This window comes from Pseudonaja textilis, chromosome 1, assembly GCF_049901715.1.
Source record: "Pseudonaja textilis isolate UNSWEBS1 chromosome 1, rPseTex1.2, whole genome shotgun sequence".
Lineage (NCBI taxonomy): Eukaryota > Metazoa > Chordata > Lepidosauria > Squamata > Elapidae > Pseudonaja > Pseudonaja textilis.
In genome coordinates, this window is record NC_141990.1 from 327,270,841 (window position 1) to 327,289,949 (window position 19,109).

The following is a 19,109-nucleotide window of genomic DNA, read 5'->3' on the forward strand; positions in this document are numbered from 1 at the left end:
AAGCCATCGATCCGAGAGGCCGGAGGGCGAAGGGGCGGGGCGGGGCAGGGCAGCGGTGGAAGCGATGCGGTACAACGAACGGGAGCTGCTGTCGCTCTCCCGGCAACCGGCCGAAAAGGCGGCGGAGGTTCTCATGCGCGCCCCCAAGAAAGGAAGTGGTAATGAGAAGGGGCTCGTGACGTCACGGAGCGAAAGGGAGGGGGATGTGACAGGACGGGGGGGCGATAATTGCGTCATCTGGGGGCGCTGGGGGAAAATGGAAGCGAGATGTTCAAGGGCCTCTCTGGCATGACTGCCATCCCTGAGGACTAGTCCCTTGAGTGGGCTTTTGTCAGTCCTGTGGATGCTAGTCCTCAGTTCCAGCTTCTATTTAGTTTTTGTCTTAATCTCTTGTTCATTTTCACGATGACCGTGACTCATTTACCCGTTTTATGTTTACAGTTTATGTGTTATATTTATTTTGTATTTGCCTTTTGCCTAATGCTTTCTGGTTCCCCAAAAGTAATACGATGCATTTATAGTAAAATACAGCTAGTCCTCAACTTTTGAGCCCAAAATTTATGTTGCTAAGTGATAAGTGTGTTAATCAGTACCAAACGTGACAATTGGTAACTTGCTGTGCCACTTTTGGTGACTTTTGTCCCATTTTACGACATTTTCCCCTGCATTTATTAAGCCAATCACTGCAGTTCTTAAAATAGTAACATGGTTGTTAAGTGAATCTGGTTTCCCTACTGACTTTACTTGTCAGAAGATCCCAAAAGTTATAAATGGGAGTTTAGTTGTCAAGCATCTGCATGTAAATCACATGACCCTGGGGATGCTGCCATGGTCATAAGTGAAAAATGATCATGTCACTTTTTCAGTGCCGTTGTAACTTTGAACGGTCACTAAAGAGAACTGTTGTAAGTAAAGGGCTACCTGTAGTTCAGCTTTAAGGTGCCACAAGATACTGGGTAGGTTTGCTACAACTGACTGACAAGTTACTTCTAACATAATTCGTATAAAAAATACTTTCTTAAACATATTAAAATCTCCTTAATATGACTGCATTTTATCATAAATTTTAATATAACTATAGATATAGATGCACAAATAATCTAGTGCAGAGGCTTCTGTATTCAGAAGGCCCATCTGTCAAAGAAGGGTGCTCTACTCCAGCGGTCACCAACTGGTGGTCCATGGACCACTGTTGGTCCACGAGAAAATTTTGGTGGTCAGCAGAAAAATTATTTCCATTTTTTATATTGCACTAAATACTATTTATCTTTTTTAAAAATTCATATTAGTGGTCCGCAGGATTTAAAATTATAGATTTAGTGGTCCCTGAGGTCCGAAAAGTTGACGACCCCTGCTCTACTCCATACTTTTCCCTGATATTTCCTATTTCCTAGCCCCTTAACCTGCTCAGTTCTTGAGAGGGGTGAGTTTGGAGATTCTCCCCACCATAATGCAGCAGTCAACTCTGAGGTTTGTATAGGACATGTCTCTGGGGTACTTTGGCTGTCCTGATTTCAGAAGGTGCTGCACTTGGGAGAATTAACTTCATTGTTTGCTTATTGGAACGTGTCAGTGCTGTATGTGACAATTGGTAACTTGCTGTTCCACTGTGAATACTAACGCCATTCTGTTTAAGTGAACAGTTTGGCTATTTTGCTTATTCATGTGCATGCATAAATGCAGCATTATTGCATCAGGGATGAATAGCTAGGCTCCCTTTTAGCACCACTTGTATGGTTTACCAAAACCATACACTAATCCCTTTCTAAATCTTATTATATCCCCCCGCCCCCCAGTTATGATGAATTGTAATTCCTCACTCCCAGTATGATACACATATTTGATTTTAATGATTTTAAAGCTCTTTTTTGACTCCTCCAGATTTAATTTTCTTAGTTCGAGTCTCCAGAAAGAGAATTATTAAAGCGCAGGGAAAAACTGTTCTAAAGCATTCTGAATTTGCAAGACAGAATGGGCCCATTTATTATAGTATCAAATGGTACTGATTTCATTAGGGGGCTAAATATTCTTTACTTCTGAGGGTAAAAAGCTTCTTATTTATATGATATTCTTCCTCCATGAAACTCAGATTGACATATGTCAGCCAGCATGCTTCTTGATACTCCTCCATTAAGACAGATGAGGCCAAGAGAGGAGTGAGTAGCACCAAATCATTTAACGAATGTTGTGACTGAGGATTAGAAGTCAGTTCTGCCAATCATAAACTACTATTCTAACTGCTCTTTGCCATTAACTGACACGGGGTAGGAAGACAAAATGGTATTGTGTTATATGCTGATGCTAACAGTAGTTTTAAGGTTGTGTTAATGTGCTACCTATGTGTGTAGAAAAGGTTTGAGCAACCTTTATCAAAGGTTGATTATAACTGGTCTTAGGTGCATAGCGTGGATCTGCTGGGGTGTAGCAGATGCTGAGCTATGCTATTCCAAACTCGAGGATTATTTACCAGCTTCCTGATGATAACCCAGCTATCGAACTATAGCAGCCCAGAGTCATTTGGTAGTGTTGGGCAGCCACAGAAATTGAATAAATAAGTAAACAAAAATAAAAATAGTTTTTGTATCTCTTTTCTCTTTGCAGCCTTGAAGAAGCGCCTGGTGAAATTAGTGGTCAATTTTCTCTTTTACTTCCGAACAGACGAGGCTGAGGTAACAGTAGTTAGCAACTGTTTTGAAACGTGATCGGAATTGCACCTTAGTTGCACCTAGGTCTAAGGTACATTGTACCTTAGTTAAAACGTGATATGAGTTGCACCTAGTTGCACCTAGGTCTAAGGTACACTTAGGTACATGGTGCAGTAGTTAGGCTGATATTTTTATTGGCTGATGACTAACAAAAAATTTTCTAGTATTTGGCCATCAACTGGGTTGAAGAAATCTGTGGCCCTTCAGCTAAAATTGAATTATTGGCCCTGCTTTCTGAGACTAATAAAAAAACAGAATATCCAATATATCTGGAACAGTAAGGTTGCCTACTCCTGTAATAAATCTAAGAGTTGGAATGTGTTTTTAAGTTCACCCTAGGAAGATTTTGTGTATGTGGGAGGGTGGTTGTAGAGTTCTGTGGTCATGTGATTGTGATTTGCGACATTTTTTGCCGTTTTCCGGCATAAAGTTGCAATAAAAGCCCATGAGATATTCTGGACTCACTTAACACTATAAGGCTTGTTTAACCACCATGCGGGTTCACTTAACGTCCACTGTGACTTACTTTACAACCGTCATAGAAACAGTTGTAAAATCGAGTCCAGTCATGTGGTGCCTCGACTTACAACCCTAATGAGTGATGGCCAACATTTTGGGCTCCGTGGTTGTGGTTGTAAGTCAAGGACTACCTATAAACCTTTCCACCTTAATTGAAAAGCAGATCTGATTCTTTCTCTCCCCACCTTTTATCTCTCCTCAGCCCATTGGTGCTTTATTGTTGGAACGCTGCAAGATCAGCAAAGAAGAAGAAAATGTCTTTTCCATCAGTAAGTGCTTTAGAAAGAGTTGTTGGGATGTTTGTAAGGAGCAAAAAAATTTTCCCCTAGCAAGTTGGCAGCCTTTTTTTTAAACATTGACAACATAACAATGTCACTGAGTACACTGAGTCAATTCACTGATTCATTCAGTCTAGGTTTGCTGGCTCTGACTGGCAGCTGCTTTCCCTAGTTATACAGTTATTTATACATACCCATTTGCGCTATTTTTTACACCCATTTGCGGTATTCAGGTGATCCTGAGGGCACAGATAAACCTCCCAAGTTGTCTCAATGACTCTCAGAAAGTGTGCTAACGACCAATTGACTGCAAGGAATATAAATCCTTCCATCCTCCACCATTCAGTCAGAGCTGAAGAAGCTTCTTGGATGAGAAGCGAAACACCTTCAAGGAAAAAACAAAAGTCCAGATGCCTTTTGAAAAAGCATCTTTTGGACAACCATGACCTGGATGACTGAGAAACTAGACAGTTATTATACGTTTTCCCCCCAATCTCTTCCTAGTAAGGGGACTTGAGGAAGAGGAAGATGAGTCAGAACATTTGCTTCGTACACTCCCTTTTCAGGCAGCAGTAAAAAAGCCGCTTCTTCCCTACCTTTCGGGGAAGCTGTGGAAACCAGGTAGAGCTGGGTGAGGGAGGTCTTGAGAGTGACTAACCAGGGAAGGAGACTTGGGGAGAAGACAGCCAGTTCAGTGAAATCTCAACAGTCCATGATCACAACTGCAATATGGTAGAGTTGTGGTCATTCCACTCTCAAAGCAGGTAACTAGCTTGAGATTGAGCCTTTCTCCATCTTTTTACTGTGGAGGAACTCTTTAAATAATTTTAAGTTCTGTGAGAACCCCTGCATAAAATCAGCAAAAAAAGAGAGAGAGAGAGAGAGAGAGAGAGAGAGGGGGGGGGGGAGACACCTAGCATTGATGACATTACTTAGTTGTGTAATGAAACATCTGCAAAAAAACACCCAAATTCAATGAGCACCCCACAGTTCAACCCTGAGCTATAAATCTTCTGTCCTCCGTGCAGTAGAATATACTGCATTCCTTCTGGTGGCAAAACAGTCACATTTTAATGGAATTCTGTTCATATGATAATCCAATATGTTCTTCCAATAGGCAACATTTTATAGCTCTTGATAAAGCAAGCTTTAGTTTGATCCTGCTTGGACTGCTGTAATTTTCTGGCAGGGTTGACAGTTAAATTACATCATGAAGAAGGAATGGACAATTCTCCCCAAAGTGAGAATATGATAGCAAGGAAGGTCACAGGAAAGGTGGGGCTGATTTGGGAGCTGTATGGTGGGAGGGCTCTGATTATTTTGAAGAGGGGAACAGAGAAACTGGGGAAAACGCATTTAAAGATTCTGTTGTCAAGCACTTAAAATATCCACAAGTCTTAAAGCTGTCAAGTTTGAAGACCCCTGGCTTAGATCAATATCTGCCTTCTGTGTAAATGGTTGTTGAACCATCTCACTCTCAGTACGATTCTGTGCTGTGTACAGAAAAACATAAAAAATGTAAAAAAACAAAGGGACAAACGAAGATAATATCTTGGGACTGTTTGGCAGATTGGGACTGTGATAAGGAAACAGATTAACAAGATTAACAAGAGAAATTAATTAAAATAGAAGACGTTGGCTTTTAACAAAACAGAATAACTCGACTGATTAAATAAGATGAGTGAAATATGCAAAGAACTTGGATTGGAACTGCAAAATGTGAGAGGAATGATAAAGTAAGCATGGAACTATGGGATTTATTGGTAGAAAAATTAGAAATGGTGACGCAGTCCACAGAAGAACAAAGAAAGACCAAGGAGGAAGAGCCAAAAGAACAACGGACATTGCAAAAAGACAAGAAATAAACTAAAAATAAGACATTGCTGATAGATGTTGTAAATAAAAAGGGAAATACTTCCAGATTAAACAAAAGAAGCTGTACAAAAAGAAATTGCAGAAAAGACATCAGGAAAGGGAGGGAGAAAAACAAGTGAATGAGAGATGAAAATAAAAATAATATTAGGAGGAAAAAACGAGCTAAGAGAAAGGACTGGGAAAACTTAGAAAAGGAAAATTGGCTAAAATTGGAAGAAACTATAGGGCCGAGAGATTTAGAGACGAAGGCTAAGGATAAAATAAAGGGGGGATACCACATGGAAATGTACTTTGGTGTTTTTTTTTCTTTTTTAGAAATATAGACTGGGGAGTTTTGAAGTTTAAAGTTTATTGAGAATCATCTTTAAAAATAAAGAAATAAGCTTAATTGGAATTAAAGGGGAACAAGACCTCACTGTAAGATCATTACATAATTATATACAGGGAAAAAGGATAGAATGGTTTTATTATTAAATCCTTTTCTTTTTTTTAACATATATTTAATGGGAAATGGGAATGCAATTGATTATACAAATGATATTAGAAATGATTATGTTAGAAAATATTTGTAATGAGATGGTTATATTATTAAAAGTGAGGGATGAAAATTAAATATAATTAAATATAATTTTGTAGGATAAATTTGATTAAATGTAAACAAAGAGGAAATATGTTTTTTTCCTTATTTTTATTATATACATATGCTAGATATGAAATAGAAAATGTAATTGATTATACAAAGGATATTAGAAAAACAGAGAATATGGTAAACTAGAAATGATATTGTAAAGTATTTGTAACAAGAGTATTATGATTTAAAAAGTGAGGAATGAAAACTTAATAAAATTACATGGGTAAAATTTGATTAAATGGAAACGAAGAAATATGAAATGGTTATATGAATATCTCTGGAATAAATATAAGATTTATTGTAGATTGGGGGGATCCTGAATATATTAGTTTTATTTTATTCTTTCTTTTTTGGGGAGGTATACATCAGCTTTGAGAATACTACATAAAATAAAACAGGTGGTAAGCTAGAAATGAAAATAATGGGGTAAAGAGTGAAACTATGCTTGAGGATGAAATGTTTTTGCTATTAGACTTGAATTGAAAAAATGAAGTGAATAATTCATTTAAAGTTTAATGGAATAGATAACGATTTGATATGGAACTAGATACGAAAGCTGGAAATGTAATTATGATTATGTATGTATGTTGTAACCTGGAATCATATTGCTCACTTGAAGAGATGTATAAAAAATAAAAAACATTCTTTAAAAAAACATTAAAAAAATTACATAAGTAAAAACACAGATACTATAAGTAAAAAAACTAAATGCTAATGGGAATGGTAACACACACACACACACCCTCCAGGATTGCATGTCCCTCTTTGTGTCCCACATGAGTTGGCACAAGCAGATCTTAACACTCTTCCAAAGGGCCGGGGTGGAGGCCAACCCCATCTATGAAAGGTGGGTTCTCTTCCTGGATCCCACCCATTGAAATTCTGTAACCAACGGGGTCTGTAACCTACTTTCCCTCTTCCGGGAGAGTAGAAGCAACAGAACCTGTCTGGATGACTGTTTTGTGGACTTGTTTTTCTAGGCTTCCTCGAAGAGCCAGAGAGGAAATACTACTTTGAATGTGATACAGAAGAGCAGTGCCAGGAATGGATTGAGGTGCTTCGCAAGGCCAGGTGAGCTCATCTCATCACCTGTAGGTTGATAAATCTTATTGGTCTGTCTATTTGGAGAGTATCAATTAAAGTGCAAGCTTGAAGGCAGAGATGATATTGTTATCTGATTTATTTTTATTTTTATTTTGCCATCAGGAACTATAACTGTAGCCTTAAAAACTTTCACTGCCTACATTGGGGCTGCTTTGGAAAAACAAAGAATAGGCTCCATCTCTGCTGGGTGGCATTTCTTTCTTAAGTGATCATCGGGGAGCAAAATGGTGTATCTATCCCATCAGTTGCATCCAAACTAACGGGCCAGTCCTTTCAGTTCTCCTGTTCTTCGATTTACAGTTATGAATTCATGAGGAGCAGCTTGATCTTTTATCGGAATGAGATCCAGAAGATGACCGGGAAGGTAAGCCAGTGGCTATAAATGACAATACTTATTCCAGAACATCCTGATTGCTAAGAGTATTTAAAGGCCTTTGAGATGTACGCGCACCAACCAGATTCACACACATATTTTAATATTTTAATTTTGGGTATGTTGTATGAAAGCAGTTGTCTGTAAATCACAGTGTAGAATTCTGTGCTGGTGTGGTTTTTAGGTAATAAAATCGGCTTACCTCCATCGCAAGGGTAAACCCATGACTGTGTCTTGAAATAAGTGTGTGAGACTGCTTGAGGGGGACTTTGGAGTGCTTCCTCTTAGAATGGGCAATATAGGACAGCTTCATTTTTGAAGGCATTTGATAACATTTACTAGCTAGAAGATAGTGATTGAAGCCAGGCAGGGGAAGACACGAATAGCTTTCTGCTCCTGTTCTCATGTGAATTACAGATACGATTGTATACCTTCCCTGGGGAAAAGTGTGATTTCAAGAGCCTGGGGATAAATCAAGCTGAAATCTTAGAAGTATCTAATGTTTAAAGTCTTGAGTTATGATTCTCAGATGAGGAATAGGAGCAAAAGTCAAGGTGTCATGCTGTTCAGCACCAAGCCAGCGCATCTGCTAACTTGGAAGGAGATACAGATGACCTCAGTGGAACATATGCCAGATGAACATAGGTAGCTGGCCATTTGTTCCACAAATTATCTGTGTTCTCTTCTATGCTGATTCAAACTGTCAACCTGCCACCTTCTTGCTTCTTTGGATGCAGGACCCCTTGGAGCAATATGGCATCTCAGAGGAAGCCCGTTTCCAGCTGGGGGCACGGAAACTTTAATCCACATAAGGTGAACACAGGAACTCCACTGCTGAAATGTCGACAGAGTAAATTCTCTATTTTTTTTACGAACTTTAAGGGAGAGGAAAGGGAATGTTTCTCTTTTTTTTTAAAAAAAACATACCCACACTGTCCACACTTGCTGTATCTCTTCTGCTGCTTTGTGATCTCAGTTTTGCTACTACCAATAGCCACATCTGCAATGAAGATTATTGATAAGGAGGATCAGTTTTGTGGTTAATTGAATCAGTCCTGCCTCTCTCATATACAGGTGCGCAGAGCAAGTACAGTTGTAAAAATAAAGGAAATGGGGAAAGGGAGCTTCACATTTGGAAGAAGGCCTCGATTTTAATTCTTTTTAATCCCCTTTGGTAAGGCAGGGAGGTTTTAGTGACAAGATGACAAAACGTGTCATCAGCAGAGATGAATTTAATAGGTAGCCCAGCTCTGCTGTGTCCACTCCCAAATTTATTGTCAGACTGGTCTTCCTACCATCTCCTTGCATTGGGTCTAATTAAGCATTTGACTCAGACTGGAAAAGATCAGATCTGTCTCTTCAGGAGCTGTTGCAATCAATCATGAAGCTTACCAAGGCCAGCGATTTCTCCCAGGTACAAAATGGATAGGCAGTCCTTAACTTATTCTTGATGCGAGGTACTTTTAAGTGGAAGGCTGGCTGGCAAATGGACACAGCAAGCCCTCTGCCTCTTTGAATACAGGGGTGTCGGTGTTAATCAGTGATCAAAATAAGTAGGCTCAGGCTTGCTGATCTGAAACAATAGATTCAATAGACGTTCAGCCTTTGATGTGGCAAACAGATCATTTGGCAGCCCTTACAGTCATTAGTGATTATTTCCTGCAAGAATAAAAGGGGAAGACTCTTTTCATAATCTTACATGCTTGGTGTTTAGGTTGGGTGACTAGTGGTTCATAGCAGCCGTGAAGATGTACTCCTGAAGCGTCTGGTGTTTGTAAAATTTCTCCCTGTATCCACCACATTCTTGGTGTTACACAGTCTTTCTGTTGTTTCCTCCAGTATCTTTCTTGTCCAACTTTGGGAACTGGCAGCTGAATGTATTTTAAAACCTGCTGTGAAATTTCCTCAGGCATTTTGAAAGTTTTCTTAATTTTTATCAAGAAAGTAGGGAAAACGCTTCTCCGACAGAATGCCTGTGGTTATTTAGAAAAGCGTTTAGAGCCTTCAGAAATTCAAGATGTACTGTAACCTCAAATCTCCCTTCTCTTCCCCTACCATTCCATCTCTGTATAATAAAAAAGCAATTACTTTTCCATTGATGGGTTTAATTATTTTGCCTATTTTGCCTTTTTGTTATCTGCTTTTATTTTCTGCTGCTCTGCCATTACTGTTAAAAGTGTTATCAAGTAGGTGTGTTGGACTTTCAACAAATCTTTATTTGGTGACTTATTATTTACTTGTTCTTCAGGACAGATAAATATTTAGGAAAGAAACTTGCTTAGGTCTAGTCAGTGAATGGCACCCTAGATGTATTGAAAAATTAGAGGGTTAGAAATGTTGTAATTGAAAGACATGGTACAATGATTCTGAGATAACATCTGCCGGCCCCTGTCAGAACCGTATACAGAATAACAAAGTTGGAAGGGAACTTGTAGGTCATTTAGTCCAACCCCGTTCAAGCAGAAGACCTGGCCTATACCATTTCTGACAAGCGGCTGTCCAGTCTTATCAACCAAGTGATCAAGCCAGAAGCATCTGTCCAGGTTGGCAACAAAACACGTTAAGTCAAAAACAGTTTGCTTCTTTGTGATGTAGCTGGTTGTGTAGTTTATAAAGCATGGTTCATGCTTTCTGTAAACTCTTCTAGTTATTTACTTAACTACCTATTCTCAGGACAAAACACATTTCTTTGACACCCCCCCCCCAACCCCCAATATTTGGAGCAAGAATTCTTGCAGATCAGGCAAAGAGAATGAAAAAGGATGTTTGGGCAGAGCCATATTACTTGTAGATAGGGAAAATTGCCTACATTAAGAATTTTAATGCTCCCAATATTTAACCTCAATCCAATCTGCAGTCTTTGGGAAATTGTCACTGAAATGACAAGAAGTCAAACTTTTAAGGGTGAGCAACCTGATGCTTTCCCAATGTTATAAACCAAATCCCCCAGTATTGGCCATGTTAGCTGATTCTGACAGGACTCCGCATCTAAAGGCAAGGAGTTAATAGATTTTTCCATTACTATCACTTATAGAATTAGTGGTATCTGAACATTAGAGTGAAAAGTGTAGGGCAAGCAGAACTCTTCACGTTCCTTTTGCTAGAATGGCTCTAAAGCAGTGATGGCAAACATTTCTAAGTGTCAGGCTAAAAACCAGGAGCCTGTGAGTTCTAGTTCTACATTACCCATGAAAGCCAGCTAGCTGACCTTGGGCCAGTCACACTCTCTCAGCCCGACTTACCTTGCAGGGTTGCTGTTATGCGGGAAATAGGAGGAAGAAGGAGTATTGGATATGCTCACCACCTTGAGTTGTTTATAAAAAACTAAGGGCAGGATATAAATAATGACACGTGTCACCGGTGACATGCCAGGCCTCAAGACCCTCTGCAAGCCATGTGAAATGGTCTTGCTCTCATCCAGCCTCTGAGGTATCCATAAACCATGTAAATATTCTCACGCAACTTCCAAATGATCCGGAGAGGAGATCCGGAGAGGCCCCTTTTGTCATTTGTGTGTGTGTGTGTTAATATGCCAGCAGAGCCAAGGTAGGTATTTTACAAATTTTTGACACACTGAGCTCAAAAGGCTTATCATCTGCTCTAAGCCAGAGTTGGGGAACTATGGGCCCTTTATGACTTGCCAACTTCAACTCCCAGAATTCCTGAGCCGGCCATGGGAGTTGGAAGTCCACAAGTCATAAAAGGACCACAGTCCTCCACCCTTGCTCTAAGGTATGACCTTCTGTACATTATAGTTTCTGCAATGCCTTCTCCAGTTCAGCATGCTAATGCCATCGTTCCCAGGAAACAGAATATCAGTGATGGTTATCTGATATTATTTGACTCCGGCCAAAAGCCTGGAAGAGTTTTATATTTTTTGTTAATATAATTGCTATCTCCCTCATTAGATTTGCTTAGCAATTAGAGCCACACAAATTCATGGCCACAACTGTATTTCATGACAAACAATTCATAGATACAGCGACCTGCGTATGGGATTAAAAAAACAAAAATCCCAAGCCAACTTTAAAATGAATAGAAGCACCACATTTAGTACAGTGTATTAAAATACATACATTTTTAATATAAAGACAAACTTCAAAGCCATTTTTCTTTCATTTACAAATCAAAGTGAAGTGTGGGAAGATTCAAAGAATGGAAATTCTAGAACTGGAAAGATCAGAAGAGTGGAAAATATATCAATAAGCTTATTATTACATACATATATACACATGCCAGAATTTTCTATGTGACTTTTATGGAAGAACGGCAGATAAAACTTAAGGAGCAAAGTTTAAAAAAACAAGACGAGAGAAAGATACAGTGGAATAGGATTATCCGATCTGGACTGCAAGGCTCTGAATAGCCACTAGAAGGCAGCAAGGAGATTTCTGCATCTTTGCTGTCAATCTGGTTCTTTGCAGCTCAGATCTAGGTAGTCCTACCACAGTGGAAAATTGGATTTTTAAATAAATGTCCATGGGCTAATGTGTACAAATCAATTCCTAGACCCTAGGAAAAAAAACATCCCATATTGCCACCTTTTAAGAAAATGGATACTCTCTTCAATCCATTTACAAATGGATTTTATATAATTTTTTTTTAATATTTTACAAATGAATTCCTGAGCAGCAGCAATTTCCATTATTGACTGAAGTTCCCCTTCAACTCCAACACAGACTTCAGTTCCATTCTGCAGAGAATATATATCCAAAAGGCTCAAAAATGCAAAACGCTGACACAAGTCACCATATGAGTTAGACTTGTCTTTTTTTTTTCCTCATTTAAAAAAAAAAAAAATCCCAGAAAGTTAAGAGTTAGCAAAGGTAATCTTTGAAAAACTGCAGCACGATCTATGTGGGGGTTAGGAGAGAGGCATACGGGAGAAAATGAACTAAATAATATGAAAATCCCTTCATTTTAAGTTCCTGAAATTTGGACAGGAGACCGCTTCAGCTTGAATCGGGCATTTGAAAAGGCTGCCACCCTGGAATCCAGAGAGTCCTCCTAAACCGAGTTACTCTATCCCCAAACTGTTACTGGATATTATAAACTGCAACTCTAGTGAACTTTGGGCAGATTTTAAAAAGATCTCCCTGGGTGTTAAGGATCCATAGAAGCCAACGTTGGAGATGAAACCTTAATGCTTAACTTCCTGCATCAGAAAGATCGGATCAGATTCCCCAGTGAAAGTCTGCTCCATCATCTGTAGGTCCCTGCATATATAATATCCCTTGGGAGACCACATACCCTCCCCTCAGTTCTCTTCTTTTCAAACAATATGTCCCTTGAATGAAAGTTTATCTGATCTTTGCTGCTGTGATAGCACACATGAATTACATAATATTCCCCGCCCCAAACCTTTCAACTGTAGACAATTATTTCATTCACTGATTTTGGGCTCTGAGCATACATTTTAAAAAAGAATGCTTACATATCAGGCCAAAGAGAAGATGCAAGATATTTAAAGGCAGACGAGGGGAAGCAAAATACATGAAATGGTTATATTTCAAGACTGCACGCTTCCCATTACACGGATGAAAGGGGTGCCATCAAGACATTGAGCACTGATAAAAGCCACATTTCATTAATCAATCCAGAACAAGAGCCTTACACTAGAACAAACAATGAACAAGATTATCTATAACAGTGACAAATCAGCTGTACCTGTGCTTGGAAGAATCTAAGAAGAAACATGGATAAGACAGATCCCAGGCTGGCCTGAGAAAGCACCCAGATTAATAGCACCATAACCTATGCTGAAATGGGGTCAAGTTGAGTGTTTTCACTTGTTCTCCTGAAAATGTAATTGCAGGAAATACAGGCTGTGATTTTCTAATCTGCTTAAAATTCATTTTCTGTGCATTTAAGGACAGTTAGATTGTAGGTTGAAAAATACTTAACAGGTAAGATCTGGTCTGTCTTTAGCTGCACCTGAGATGCAGCTAAAATTGGATATGTGTGGGAAAAATATCCATAAACCCCAGGAACCATGAAGTGCCTAGGAAGAAATATGACTAGCCCACTCCACTTAAACATCCTGACTGACCCAGAAATGTTCCAAAGACTCCTTAGCCATTAATTTTCTTCTCAGCCAGGACAAACTCCACATCGAAAAGGGTACAGGTTTCGTTTCCCAATACCCAGTAGTGCAAAGAACTGATTGGAGCACCATAGAAATTTATCTTGGCCTCAGAAATAGTGAGATAATCGTGTAGCTGGAGAGAAGATTTCACGAGAGTTAGGCTTCATCAATCCAACTTCTTGCATTATGCATTTCTTACACCTGAACAGCACCAACAAGAAATTAGATGCTCATTGTGGAATAAGGCAGAGAGTTTGGGGAAGATAGCTTCATAGTCCCCTCTTCTGTAATCTTGCTTGTCCAAAGAGAAACAGCCACCTAATTATATAGGTGCTCTACTAAAATCAATTTCACTGAATGTGTATTTTGATCAGCACAACCTTTTTTTTTTAATTAACCATATGCTGTGTTATCCTGTAGCTCACATATATTCTGAAGAGGTTTTTAATCCATGGCCCCTTATTTAAATTTTTTTGGGGAAGGCAGTAGAACAACAAAACTGGGAATTTATTAGGCTTTCTGAGATAGATAGGGGAAGAAAAATAGAAAGAAAGCAGATAAAATGCCCCACTCCGGAGCTTGCCCTTGCAACCACAACAGAGAGAGAACACAGAAAGGGGAGAGATGTTTAAAAAGACTGCAGGTGAATATGCTTAAAGTTATAATGATGGTATCAAGAATGAAAAGTCCTCTCCTTTATACCCAGCCAGAACATGCCTCTTGTGCAATATTTCTCAAACTCAACAACTTTTAAGAGGTATGGACTTCAACTCCCAGAATTCCCCAGCAAGGCCTGAAGTCCATACCTCTTAAAGTTACAAGCTGCTGAAATTGAGAAACACTGGAAGGTAGCAAACTCCACATTCCTGTGCCTTAAAAATCTAGGAACTCAACTACTTGGTTTATATTTTCTAATCTTCTTCCTGTCCTACAATCTCCTTCCTTTGCCCATGGCAAGCTAGGAAAAACAACCATCCTATTTTACATAATTATTTGGGGTGTTTGTTCCAGGTTGCAAAGTGTCTCAAAACCTTCTGTTCAAGCTATGCAGTTGGTATAAAAACCTTCTTCTTCCAAAGGGAAACTGAATAGTTTGGCAATTTTCCCCTTTATTCCCTTCCTTTTGGCTCAAAGGGAACAAATGCAGAAATTATGCAAAACATGCAATGTTTTTAAATATCATCAGAAAGAGCTCAACTTTCTAAAGCATTTTTCTCACCCAGCCTGTTTTCCTTCACCTGTTCTCATTTCATTCCTGAACTTTGGTGAGGCTTGCTGAGATTAAGAGAAGCTGTAGTCTAAAACAGCCAGAAGGATATGCTTTATGGAACCAAAAAGGCAAAAAAAAAATATGGAATTATCCTGTAGAGTTACCCAGAGCTTTAAGCCTGCATGCATGTATTTTCTAAAGTTGTCTGAAAAAGATATTAAGGTTTATTAATATGATCAACTGATTGGCTCTCATTGAATGGGAACACTGACATGTTTTTTACCTTATTCTTCATTTCACTTGTATTTCTACTCACAATTCTTGCTTTCTGTTCAAAGGTTTACACCAAAGTTTTCCTTTCCTTTCACACTTGCTTTTACATGCTTGAAAAAATTAAACCAGACTTTATATCCCTCTTCCTATTTTACTATGAACAGTCTGATACAAAAATAAACAAGAAATCACCGTCATTTTCTATAAAATATTTGTTGCTTTTCCCAAACTGTGTGCCTTATATTTTCCTCTGTAAAGTGATAACTCCCAAATCACAGATTTGATTTCTTTCTTTCTTTTTCTTAAAAAATATACTCAGAGTGATAACAAAAAATTAACTTTGAGTGTTGTGGTTGTTTCCTCTAACATGAAAGTAAATACTATTAAAAGCTTCCTTAAAAGCAAATGCCATATATCGAAACCAGCACGTGTTCAATTTGACAAAACAAAACAAAAACAAAACCCAAGCTGCTTCTCAATCAAGTAGTAGTCTTGCTAATTAAGAAAATACACTGTACTTCAAACAAATCAACTCAACAGAGGAACCTGAGGGCAGTCCGTTCTTGACGCAAGATTCAGCTGCCTTGACTTCTCAAGTTTGACAGACAAATGGTCAGACCAACATCAAAGGACTTATGCCTTTATAAAATGTAGTAGGCAACTCCCTCTGAACAAGGGAGGTGGTATGCAGAAGATACAGCTAGATAGGAATATTCTCTTCTTATCTGGCTCCTAGATCAGTTCCTAAGGATCTGCAAATACATAATAAGCTTACTAGGTATTCCCAAGGGGAAGGTGCAAAGGACAAAAGGCAAATTAGCTGGTTGGATGAGCTTCCAATTTGTGAATTCTTACAAATTAATTTTCAAACAGTATGAATCCCAGAAGATGGAATCCCAAACCCCTAAACAAAGAGGGAGAGAAAGAAAGAGAAAACCTTCCTAATTACCAGTCAAGAACCCATGGCCCTCCAGATCAGGGGTCTCCAACCTTGGCACCTTTTTGACGTGTGGACTTCCAACTCCCAGAATTGCCAGCATGCTGGCTGAGGAATTCTGGGAGTTGAAGTCCACAAGTCCTAAAGTTGCCAAGGTTGGAGACCCCTGCTCCAGAAGATGGCAAATCACACCAGCCTTGACCGCTAGCCACCTGGGACTGATGGAGGCTGGGATCTAGTGATCCTGGAAGACTTTCACACAAGACCAAAAAAAAAAAAAAACCCAATCTGGAAAACAAAAGCAGAGACTAGTCTACTCACAGCTTCATGGAGTCAGCCTGCATGGCAACTATGAGACTTTGACAAGTCAAGAACCTGATTCTTGATTGCCCAAAGTAAACCAACCACTTGGAATGGCAAGGATCATTTTAATAACCACCCATATTCATAGAAGATACAATTTCTTTTCACCAGTGACTCAGACCCTCAAAAAAAAATTTTTTTTTAATGCAACCCTTTGGCTTTCACACAATTAAGGCAGAGTACCCCCTTCCAAACAACCACTGCATGTCTGAACACTGGTGGAGAGCCCAACATGAACACCACAGCTGAATTCCACCAGGAGAGACTAAAGAAGGAAGTGAGGGAGGGAGAGAGACAGCTGACCAAGGCTTGCATTATAAATTACACCAATGTCTGAATCATTAAAAAATAAAGTTTTCAAAAGAGCTATCCCCCCCTTCCCTTCTCCCACATCCACCTACTTTCTTGATTTCAATATAAAAACTAACCAGTTGACATGTGTCCAACGGGAGCAGGAAGAATAGAAGAAGCCAGGTGTGAGGTACAGAAACCACAAAACTTCATGGTGATCATCTGCACCAGGACAAAAATAATAAAAAAGCACCATGGGTTCAGAACTGAAGAGGCACAGTTTGTCAGATGTCAATAGCACCAAGAGAAGCTCTGTTACATCTCTGCTGATGTGCCAGTCTTTTTATTTCAGAGAAAACGGTGGTTCTGTTATTAAAGTTCCCTTCCTCTTTTTCTTTTTCTTTTTTTTTCAGTTCTACAACTTCAGGTGGAACAAAAAAAGGTTGTGGGAGGGGGGTCGGGTGATGGCGCATGTTTTTTTTAAACATTTAAAAATATATAAATATCTATTCTATCAACAGTACAAACTGGAAGCTGTTTCTAAGCATTTTCTTCTGCAGTCTGAATATATATTTTAACTTAAGATTCACAGTAGCATTTTCTTTCCTCTGGTTTTACGTTTATGACTTAGGTTTGAGTCCAGTAGTTAAAGAGAAGTGGGGCGGGAGGGAGAAAAAAAACACCCTTAAGCCATAGAGGCAAGCACCTTCAGTGGGAACTGAGAGAAGTTGGTCCATGTTGTCCTTGCATAGGTCACATCAGGTTGAGGTAGAAGTCCTAGTTACCTGTAAAAGAGGAAGGAAGGAAGGAAAGAAAGGGAAGGACAAGATTCAATTTTAAGTTGGCATTTTAAACAATGGTCAACAATGAGTCTCTCTCTCTCTCTCTCTTTTTTACATTAATTCTTTCCAGACTGTCAGACAATAATAGATCTAAAGTAAAGTTCTCAGCAAGCAAGACAGACAGACTTTTTACAGTTTGGGCACTTTACCGTTGACATGCAAAAGGTCAATGGGAATGAAGGGTGAATTTATGATGGTTTCCTGCTTCCAATTATTTAACAATACGTGCAACAAAAAGGTTCCCTGTCTACACCCAACAAGCTGAACAAACCTCAAAGAATTCCTGATCTGTGCTAAATAAGATTTGCATTGGAATTTACAAAACATCCCAGATAAAGTTTGTTGGTTCCTATTTAATGAAGTGGCACAATGTTTTTTATCTACTTATTTATTGGATATTGAGGCCGCCCAACTACAAATAGGCTCCGGGTGGTTTACAACATTTAAAACAACACATGGCTCAACTGGAGTCGGGCAGCTCTAAATTCAATCAAATCATAAAGAAATGAATTAAAGAATTAAAAAAAAACATGACAAATAACATTCAGGAAAAGAATCCACTGGGGCTTCCCAAATATACTAACTCCATTGCTGACTTAGTATACCATGTGAACCCAGTCAATTGATGAGTATCCAACAGTCATAGTTAAGCAAGGCAAAAAGGCAATCCAGAAAATTAGTAGATAGATCCTCCCTCTGAATCTTTTGTCACTACTCCCTGCCTACGTAGCTTGGATGGATGGACGTTGCATTTTGCTGAAGTATATGGATACAGCAGACTGAATCAAGCTTGGCCATAGGCCAATTAAAATATATGCTGCCATAGGCCAATTAAAATATAACACCAAGGCCATAATATGGGCTGGCTGACAGGGCTGCAACAAATCCACCCTCATTCAAATCAAAAGTCTCTAGCTGCATCTCAGAGAAAAGCAAATTGGTTTATTAGGAGTGGCCATGTTGATGTAAGCTGGATGCTAAATTACATCATACATTTCCCCCTTGACCCTGGTTTCCCCCTGTTAGGAATGTAAGTCACCTAACAGTTGGGTTGGAAATATATAAACCAGGATAGGCATTTTAATACTGTCTGTTTAAGGGAATGCTAAAAATTGTAATTGGGTGTGGTTCCTCAAACGGCCATAAGATGGAGCCAGAAACCTGGTTTCCCAGAGAGTATTGCTAGTTGGTCATTCGCTGATTTTGGTTCCTGCATTTTTCCCTATTGACTGTTGTTGATCGTCATTATTCTTGGATTAATGTGAGTCTATTACTGAACTGTTTTTGATACTGGACTTTATTGGATTATCACTAGACTGAAAACTGACTGCTATAACCGTGAATGTCTTTGACTGCTTGTTGGACTTTGCTTAACCGTTTACTGGAAGTAAAAACCTACATTTTACAATACAGTGTATCTGTGTGCTGGTTGTGTGCTATTCTTCACCACTCTCACTACGTCTCCCTGTGTGCGCTCATTCTAACAGGGAATTACCTCAACACCCCCTGGATGTGACTTCTCCAATGGGACACATCCAGGGGTGGGATTCTACTAGTTTGCCCCTATTTGCTAGAACCAGTTGTTAACATTCTAAGCAGTTCGGAGAACCAGTTGTTAGAAGA

General features: G+C 39.1%; 2 protein-coding genes across 9 annotated transcripts in view; one reads left to right on the forward strand and one right to left on the reverse strand.

The window, feature by feature from the left end:
• The first annotated feature begins 36 nt into the window (after positions 1-36).
• Positions 37-9,580, forward strand: PLEKHJ1 (pleckstrin homology domain containing J1). Its single transcript, XM_026698987.2, has 6 exons — positions 37-158; positions 2,602-2,669; positions 3,427-3,493; positions 6,989-7,079; positions 7,413-7,476; positions 8,223-9,580. The coding sequence occupies exons 1-6, from the start codon at positions 65-67 to the stop codon at positions 8,286-8,288; spliced, it is 450 nt and encodes a 149-aa protein (XP_026554772.1). The 5' UTR covers positions 37-64; the 3' UTR covers positions 8,289-9,580.
• A 5,761-nt stretch (positions 9,581-15,341) lies between these two features.
• DOT1L (DOT1 like histone lysine methyltransferase) overlaps positions 15,342-19,109 on the reverse strand; it is a 76,417-nt gene continuing 72,649 nt past the window's right edge. For all 8 annotated transcript variants that reach the window (XM_087922735.1, XM_087922733.1, XM_026698984.2 and 5 more), the window contains one exon: positions 15,342-17,429. In XM_087922735.1, the coding sequence (XP_087778861.1) occupies positions 17,422-17,429 (8 nt within the window). In that variant the 3' untranslated portion in view covers positions 15,342-17,421. The remainder of the gene's footprint in view (positions 17,430-19,109) is intronic.

What these genes read in the sequence shown, in the direction of transcription:
- PLEKHJ1 (XM_026698987.2), top strand. Translation starts at nt 65, where the DNA reads ATGCGGTACAACGAACGGGAGCTGCTGTCGCTCTCCCGGCAACCGGCC. An exon ending in AGAAAATGTCTTTTCCATCA is followed by an intron (nt 3,494 to 6,988) that starts GTAAGTGCTTTA and finishes TTGTTTTTCTAG; the next exon opens with GCTTCCTCGAAGAGCCAGAG. An exon ending in TCCAGAAGATGACCGGGAAG is followed by an intron (nt 7,477 to 8,222) that starts GTAAGCCAGTGG and finishes CTTTGGATGCAG; the next exon opens with GACCCCTTGGAGCAATATGG.